The 9,007-nt window shown below is 59.4% G+C and overlaps 1 protein-coding gene across 1 annotated transcript; it reads left to right on the top strand.

Moving 5' to 3' along the window:
- The first annotated feature begins 2,081 nt into the window (after positions 1 to 2,081).
- Positions 2,082 to 7,656, top strand: LOC133270093 (uncharacterized). The gene is made up of 7 exons (XM_061454975.1): positions 2,082 to 2,156; positions 2,309 to 2,431; positions 2,745 to 3,863; positions 3,984 to 4,199; positions 4,605 to 5,780; positions 5,901 to 6,618; positions 7,088 to 7,656. Exons 1-7 carry the CDS (start codon positions 2,082 to 2,084, stop codon positions 7,654 to 7,656), a joined length of 3,996 nt encoding a protein of 1,331 aa, XP_061310959.1.
- The last annotated feature ends 1,351 nt before the right edge of the window (positions 7,657 to 9,007 follow it).

Below are 9,007 nucleotides of genomic sequence, written 5' to 3'. Positions count from 1 at the left end.
AGCTTTCTCCCCAGTTCCACCCAGTGTCCTCTCCCCACATTATACCCAAGATTATCTTTAATTTAAATACAATGGCTTCTAATGACAGTTTTTAATTCTGGCTCTGCAGGACCTGGAGACTCTGGTTAAAGCACTTCAATCCACTTTTCCCTGGGACAGGATGGATGAGCTGGTGGCAGTGCCCCACAGTCTGCATCTGAGCCCCACCCAGGCATCTCATGCCCGTTGTGGCAGGCAGGAAGGCAGGCAAGCAGGAAAGCAAGCAGACAGGAAAGCAGGCAGGCAGGCAAGGCTGCCAGCCTGCATGTGAGGCCATGCATAGGGGAGCTGCTCTGCTGCATCAGAGTCAAATGGGAACATGACCCTGGGCACCTTGGCCTTCACACCACATTTGATATCAGGATGTGGTCCAAATTTCAGCCAGGGAAAAGGGATGCATCCAACCCCTTGCCCTCTGCAGCACCCTTTCCTCTAGTGACCCAGCTGGTTCTGGGCTCCACCTTTGTCCTCTTGGTTGACAACACTGCCTTTCTGACCATGTGCCACCAACCCTGCTCAGGAGATGTCCCATGGGTGTGGCAATGCCCCAAGCCTCTGCTTTTGCCCATACCTTCACCTGGAGCAAGTCATATCCTGCTCCAGACCTGTCTTCAACATTCGCTCTGCTGCCTTGAGTTAGGGACTGCCTCTTGGTATGTATTTATACAGCATCCCACATGCTTGAAAACTGACATTTAATGAAAAGCAACAGGGTTTGATCCCGAAGTCAGGCAGATTAAGAATAAACAGGAGACATGGATTCCAGCATACAAAAACTGACACCAGTTGGTAAAGAGACCTGGGGTTGCATTACCCATCATCTCTTCTGATGGCAACATCTGCCAGGAATTTGTGAAAATGTCTGCAGATCCCCAAAGAATTTCAGACAGAATTGATTAACTGCCTAAAAATGCATGCTACAAATAGACACACACATTGTTCTCTGGCTAGAAATATTTCAGTCACCCAATTAAGGAGAAGAAGCACTAGGATGTGAGCCAGGGAAAACACAGTCAGTGATACAAACCAGAGAAGAGGTGAAAACCTCAGAAAATAATCATTCAGGACTTGAAAGTGAATATTAATTTAATAAACTACTTTATTATTACACTATTAAGGATTGGCAAGCCTCCCCCTCTATGAGGCCCACAGTGAAGTAATGCTGTGTCCTGTCCCTGTGGGCTGCTCATGGCTTGCCACTGACACAGTAAAAATAACTGGAATGTGGAGTGACAGGAAAGTTGGGGCATGTTGTGCAAAAGAATGGTATCAGACACTCTCATGCTCAGCTGTTCCCTTTGATTTTTATATCAGAAATACAAGATCAGCGGAAGGGAAGAGCAAAAAAGAACACCTCGGAGCATCTCTGTCAAATCAATTTCTCCATTTCTTCAAGCACCGAACCTCACTCTCATCTCAACACAGGCTGACAGTGTAAACTATTTGTAGTGCATCAGTCCTGGGAATGGCCAACAATTGCACTAATCATCACTGTCTTGCACTGGCTGCTTCAAAATTTCATCACTGCAGCGTGCACAAGGAGTAATCGTGGCTCCTTGCAAACAAGTCTGCAGTAGGTACTTCCCTTGGCCCATCTCCACCTATGAAATGGCATAGACAGTGTAGACAGTGTGTAGACGAGGCCCTCAGTGCCATGGGTTAGTGGCGGCCTTGGCTATGCTGGGGAATGCTTGGACTTGATCACCTTAAAGGTCTTTTCCAACCTGGTTGACTCTCTGAGTGCCCGCAGAAGCCCTGGGGCCGCCGCCATCACAAAGCCTCGGTGGTCGCTGTGGAGACGCTGTGGGACTGCCTGGCATCAGTCATGGGTGCAGGCATCGCCATCGTGACCTCAGAGGCTTTGTGATGAAGGGGGAGTCCTTGTGCCCGGAGGCCATTGTGACGGAGGTACCCCCGTGCTGACCGTGGGGTATATAAGGAGCGAGAGCCCTGGAGCACCCCAGGCCAGAGGAGCAGCCTCCCTCAGGAGGCAGCAGTTTCCCTGGAAGCCTACGGCACTTCAGCGTCCCAGGACGTGGGAGATGCCCGTCGGTAAAGAGGCGAACGCCCGTTCCCGGCCCGCTGAGGGCAGGACGAGCGCACAGAGGATGCGCCAGGTGAGGGCCGGGGCAGGAGGGAGAGGACGGTGGTGGGACAGGGCCGTACGGAGCCGCCTGGGTGCAGGGCCGGGCCTGCGGGCACCGCGGGGGCAGCTGTGCAAATGCAGCCGCATTCATCACACACCTCTTCCTCCTCCTTCTGCCCGCAGGTGGCCCGCAGGCAGCCCGAGGAAGAGCCGCAGGGCAGCCCGAGCCAGGCCTCGTCCCGCCAAAGAATCACCGTGCCACGGGTGCCCTACCAGCAGAGGTTTCGCCCTGTTATCAACCAGCAGGTACTAGTTGGGAGAGCGAGGGAGACGGGGCTGAATGTCCTCCCGACCATGGGAGGAGCGGGAGGAGCAGGAGGGAGCAAGCTGAGCCCCCCGTGCCGTGCCCGTCAGGCTGCCCGGGCACGCCGGGGGTGCTCTGGGCAGTGGCCGTGGGCTGCGGGTGGCCAGCCCTCTCCCCTGCCGGACTGGGGGGCAGGCGGCAGCCCCCTGCGGGGCTGAGCCCTGCCCTGGGGCTGGCAGGGGAGCACAACTGCATAAGCTGTGACACAGACACAAGGGACACCATCACACAGCCTCTCCTCGGCTTCTCTTGCAGACGGGCAGCCTGGGGCACCGAGTGGTGCTGCCCCGCAGCAGCGGCGCAACGCAGCAGCAGACGCTTCGTCTGCCACCAGTGGTGGCAATGACACCCCTGCCACCGCCTCGCTCACAGACACCCATGAGCAGCTCCCGCAGGCTGCCAACTGTGGCAAGGAGGCAGGAACCCCGCCAGCAGCCAGCGGCACAGCAGGAGCCACCACGCAGCAGGGCTGCCGGGACAAGCACAAGAACAGCCACTGTCCAGGCAGCCAAGAGCAGCAAGGCCCCTGCCACTCAGCCCACACTGAGAAACGCTGGGAGAGTGGCCGAGCACCTGCCAGCCATGCTGACGACGGGCAGCAAGGACAGCCTCAAGACCAGGTCGCTGGGGCTACACCACAAGGTGCTTCCACAGCGTCTGCCCCCGCTGCCCAGCAAGATCAACCCTAGGGAGCAGCCAAAGGGGAGCTGCCTGCCCAGAGCTACTAAGGAGAAACTGGCACCTCTCCCTCCAGCGGCACCAGCACGAGCTTCCCATGGCTTTGGCAAGCAGGAGGCCACAGCGCAGAGACAGAGACAGGCACCTGCCCCGCAGAGCGGCAGAGGATTCAAGGCAGCTCTGCAGGTCACAGGCACAGGCAAAGAGAGGAAGCCTCTGCTCCCACCTGTGGCCGTGCCCCAGAAAACCAAGAAGAGGCAGGTGGAACAGAAGGACATGACCAAAAGCCTGCCCGGGGCCAAGGTGGCAATGCCACCTGCAACACTCAAGTCGCCTGGGGCAGCAAAGCCTCAGGGGGAGCACAGCAGAACCCTTGCCTGCCTGGCAGCGGACGAGGGGAAAGCTGCAGCTGCCCTGGCAGAGATCCCTGGGGCAGAGGCTGTCACACCCCACCTTGCCCCCGCAGCACATAAAGAAGGAGACGCCGCCGCTTCTCCTTTGCCTCAGGATGCTCAGCACCCAGTGACTGAGGCACGTGCGGGCGGCACCACAGATACCGAGGTGCAGGAAGGAGCTGCCTCCCCGGGGCTGCGTGTGGGAGGGAGATTCCTGGTGCTCCCCAAGACAGAGGAGAGGAGAGCCGGCCTGCATGGGCAGCTGGATGGCCCTGAGGAGCGGGACCTCCAACACAGACACGTGAGTGCTGAGAAGAAGATGGGACAGCACAGTGGGATGAGCCTCCCCCTGCCTGGGGCCAGCTCTTCCGCTGCTGAGCTGCAGCTCACTCATCCCCTCATCCCCGTTGTGCGATCTCAGGAGGAACCGAGGGCTGGGAAGGAGCAGGAAGAGGAGGACCAAGGAAGGGAAGAGGACAGAGAACTGTCCCAGCTGCAGGATGCCACCAACTGCAACATTTGGATCAAAGCCTCGATCCTGGAGATCTTCCAGCCCCCCGATGTGGATCCCCTGAAGGGGAACGACGATGAAGGAGAAGCAGCAGCTTCTCCCTCAGCTCATGACTCTGATTGCCAGGTAAGCCGCACGCATGAGGCTGGCATCGGAGATCCTGAGGTGCTGGAGGCAGACTCAGATCCCCAGGATGTTTGGCAGGGACATTGCTGGTGCCCCCTGTGCCATCCCGCTGACATTCCCTCCTTCCCCTGCCTGTGCTCTTGCTTCCCCGCCCCTCAAACTCCTCTCGAGCAAAGGCTGTGAAGGAGAGCAGCCTGTGAGGGACCTCCCTCCCAGTGAGCAGCCACCAGCAGCAGCCTTGGAACCCAAGGGGCGGGCTGATGCACCAGCAGCCCTGGCGCAGGTCACGGGGCCACAGGGAGAAGGCAGCCCACAGCACAGCACCCACACAAGCACCTGCAGCCCTGAGAGAGATGTGGCTGGGGAGAGAGCTGTTAGCTCTGATGTTCTGCGCTGTGTTTACAGGAGGCGCCAGCAAACCTGGCCAAGGAACAGACGGAGGAGGTGAAGGAGTCCTCAGAATGCGACTGGGACAAAGAGCTGTCCCAAGGGGAAGCCATCACCATAGGGGACATCTATGTCAACCCCTTGGTGCCTGAGCTCTCCCAGGCACCCCGCGCGGGACCCCAGGAGGGATCCAGCATCCCCAGCAGCGTGGGCACAGCCGCAGCAGGAGAGGCAGCAGAAGAGGCAGCGGAAGAGACAGCTGGAGACCTGCAGAGCCTGTCTCCTGCCCTGGCCAGACCCACAGACACCGAGCCAGCAGCTCCCACCCTGCCTGCAGCTGCTGAGCAAGAGCAGCACCGCACACCTCTCGCTGCCCTGGCACAAGAGGACGAGGAGGCACCGGCACCAGCTTCCCCTGGCTTTGACGAGCCGCAGGCAGCAGCACAGGCACCGAGACAGGCACGTGTCCCGCAGAGCCTCGCAGTACGTGACACAGCTCTGCAGGTGATATCCACACCCACAGAGTGGGAGCCTATGGTCCACTCTGTGGCTGTGGTCAGGGGAACCGAACAGCAGCCTCTGGAACACCGGGACACTACACAGTGTTTGTATGTGGCGGTGCCCACAAGCAGTCCTGCAGCACTTGAGGACTCTGGGTCTCATGTGGCCACAGCCCCTCCCGCTACTGCAGCAGCAGGAGGTGTACAAGACATGGTGTCACCCGTGTTGGGAGAACAGCAAGAAGAGGCCACCAGTGCTGTTGTCTCCCCAGCAGCAGAAAAGGGTGAAACGACATTTTCATCGACAGAGCTCCCAGGGGCAGAGGCTGCGACACCCCACCTTGCCCCAGGAGCAGGCATAGAAGGACATGCAGCTGCTTCTCCCTCAGATCAGGAATCTCAGCCCCCAGTGACTGAGGCGCATGTGCCCAGCACCACAGGTCTCGAGGTGCAGGAGGCAGGTGCCTCCCCCAGGCTGCGTGTGGCAGAGACATTCCTGGTGATCGCCTGGACAGAGGTCCTGGAGGGGCAGAAGAGGAGCAGCACTGCCAGCAGCAGGCACAGTCTGGACAGGCAGAGGACAGCCAGCCTGCTTGGGCTGCTGGGAGGCCCTGAGGAGAGGGAGCTCCAGCTGCAAGACAGCCAGAGGCAATATTGCTGCCCGAGACACAGAGCGTTGTTCCAGTACCTACAGGTGAGCGCCAATGATGGATGGGACAACACAGGGGGATGAGCCTGCTCCTGCCTGGGACCAGGCACTACGCTGCCCAGCTGCAGCACACTCATCCCCTGCATCCCGGTTGTGTGATTACAGGAGGAACTGCCCACTGAGAAGGAGCAGGAAGAGGAGAACGACCACAAAAGGGAAGAGGACAGAGACCAACTGCTGTCCCATTTGCTGGACGTCATCAAGGGCAACATACGGACCAGAGCCCTGGTCAAGGAGGTGAAGGAGTCCTCAGAACGTGACTGGGACAAAGAGCTGTCCCAAGGGGAAGCCATCACCATACGGGACATCTATGTCAACCCCTTGGTGCCTGAGCTCTTCCAGGCACCCCGCGTGGGACCCCAGGAGGGATCCAGCATCCCCAGCAGCGTGGGCACAGCCGCAGCAGGAGAGGCAGCAGAAGAGGCAGCGGAAGAGACAGCTGGAGACCTGCAGAGCCTGTCTCCTGCCTTGGCCAGACCCACAGACACCGAGCCAGCAGCTCCCACCCTGCCCGCAGCTGCTGAGCAAGAGCAGCACCGCACACCTCTCGCTGCCCTGGCACAAGAGGACGAGGAGGCACCAGCACCAGCTTCCCCTGGCTCTGCATCCTGTGTCGCAGAGCAGGCAGCATCTCAGGCACCTGCCCCAAGGCGGCGCACACTTAGAGAGAGAGCTCTGCAGCTCTCATTCGTGCGCAAAGTACTCAGGAGAGCATCTGAAAACCATCAAGGTGAGGCCAGCAGTGCCCCTGCCTCACGGGCAGCACAAGAGGAGGAACCACCAGTGTCACCTGCAGCAGTTCAGGACACTGAGGACGAGTCAGGTACGTCCCTGCGTCGAGTGGCAGCCAGGCCAGGCTGGCAGCAGCGTGAACATGACTTCACCTGTGCCCCGGCCTCCACTCCGTGGGCGAGGGCCAAAAAGCCTTCACTGGAAAGCCCCCGGGGAAAGCCCGCGGTGCTGGGTGGCAGCAGGAGCTTGCCCAGCGCCCACCCAGCCCCGTGCCTACAGCTCTCCTATCCCCGCAGGCACTGCCACCCAGCCGGATGCAGGAGCGCTCCAAAAGCGACGATAGTCCCGCTTCAGGAGAGCAATGAAGTCTCTGCGCAAGACTTTCAGCTTCTCCTGCATGAACCCACGGGTAGAGGAGTAGTGCCCCACTGCCGGCGCCAGGCCTGACAGAGCTGCGCTCAGGACACCGTGCTGCAGCCTGCGCTCGCTGCAGACACCTTCTCGGGACAATAAACCATACCCCTTTTCCCCCACTGCTCGCCTCTGCCTGCTACTGCCAGCAAACTCGGCCAAGGAACAGACAGAGGAGGTGAAAACCGAGTCACAAAATGACAGGGACAAAGAGCTGTCCCAGGAGGAAGCCATCAGCGTACGGGACACCTATGGCGACACCTCTGCACCAGAGCTCTCCCAGGCCCGCCACGCGGGTCCCCAGGAGGGATCCAGCAGCCCCAGCAGTGTGGGCACAGCTGCAGCAGGAGAGGCAGCACGAGACACAGCACGAGAGGCTGCTGAGGAGCTACAGAGCCTGTCTCCTGCCCTGACTGGACCCACTGACACTGAGCCAGCAGCTCCCACTCTGCCTGCAGCTGCTGAGCAAGAGCAGCACCGCACACCTCTCGATGCCCTGACACAAGAGGAGGAGCTGGTACCAGCTTCCCCTGGCTCTGAACCCTACGACGCTGAGGAGGCAGCATCACAGGCACGTGCCCCAAGGCAGTGCATACTTGCAGACAGAGCTCTGCAGGTCTCATTCATGAAGCGACAACCATCCCGCTTCAGGAGAGCAATGAATTCTCCAGGCAAGACTTCCAGCTTCTCCTCCATGGACACACAAGAGCAGGAGTAGTGCCCCACTGCCGGCGCCAGCCCCGACAGAGCTGCGCTCAGGACATCGTGCTGCAGGCTGCGCTCGCTGCGGACACCTTCTTGGGACAATAAACCATTCCCCTTTCCCCCCACTGCTCGCCTCTGCCGCCTACTGCTTTTCCCTCGTGTCAGCAGTGTAGAAGCCTGGGGAGCGACCTCTTTCCTTGAGGCACTTCCCAGCTGGTGGGCTTGCAGACTTGCTGCCTCTGGGCAGCACGTGCTGCCCATGCAGGAATAGCGCGTCCCGATGGCATGAAGCAGGGTGTGATGCGGTGGCTCACACGTCAGCTGCCTTTTGAAGCCAGCTACATGTTGCAGCACCCTAATGGAAATGAGAGGGTTGTAGGAGGGATGGGAGGAATAAGAAGAAAGGCCAGAGATAAGGGCTGAAAGATTGCGACTGTACTTCTTCCCTTGCACAGACAAGCACTGAAGCAATGCAGTGAGAAGCTGGTAGTTTTTCCAGAAACAGAGCTGTAAACGGGCAGCAGATGTGGGACCGTGCTTGTTTCCCCCCCATCCCGCAGCTTCAGAGCACTCGAGTGCAGGTTGCCCTGCAGCTGCCCCAAGCCATTGTCTTGTGTCCCCGGGGCTGTAGCAGAGGAATGACAGGGAGGTGGTGCTAAGGCTGCAGATGCACTTGTGCAGGAACGCAGACCCAGCTCTTGTTTTGTGTCTGGGGTGGGGAATCCACCTTGTATTCATGGCCACCCTGCGGGCGGCTGGCCCCTAAAGCGCCACAGTGCAACCAGAGCAAGCACAGAACAACCTGCCCTTGCTGCAAACCAGCTCTGAAGACTGTGCCTGGGAAGCTGTAGTGCAGCATGACCGCAAGCGTGGCCTTGGTTCCCTCCCCGACCCCATTCCCTAGCGATTTTCTTACCCAGGGTCTGCGGCTGTGAAAGCACAGACAGACTGCACCGACAGAAGGTTCCAGAAACCCGAGAGGGCAGGCACGGGGAGGGGCCTGGAGCAGCCTCTCTTGAGTGACGGCTGTGTCAGCCACTCCTGCAGCTGGGCCGAGAGACGCTTCCAGAAGTCCGGGAACCGGGGCCAATCAGCAGGGGCGTCTGTGAGCCCCTGCGGCGCTCCCTCTACAACGAGCCCTCCCATTGGCAGACTGGCGATCTCTCACTGTCTGCCTCCCCACCGCCCCCCTTTCACTCTCTGTGTCTCAGACGTTCACGGGTGTTCCTGAGTAACAGAAGGCTCAACCCGCGTTCTCCTTCCCGGACTTCTCATGCAGCCACAGAGCTGAGGTGGAATACAGCTGTGAGAGGGTACATTTACACAGTATCTGTTCCATTAAGGCTGGTCTTTATGTAGGGACC

Source organism: Pezoporus flaviventris, unplaced genomic scaffold, assembly GCF_033815535.1.
Source record: "Pezoporus flaviventris isolate CSIRO_AGI_PZ_B2104156 unplaced genomic scaffold, CSIRO_AGI_Pfla_v1 ptg000017l, whole genome shotgun sequence".
Classification (NCBI taxonomy): Eukaryota; Metazoa; Chordata; class Aves; order Psittaciformes; family Psittacidae; genus Pezoporus; species Pezoporus flaviventris.
The sequence above is the reverse complement of the archived record's forward strand: the minus strand, read 5'-3'. Positions and strand labels throughout refer to the sequence as shown.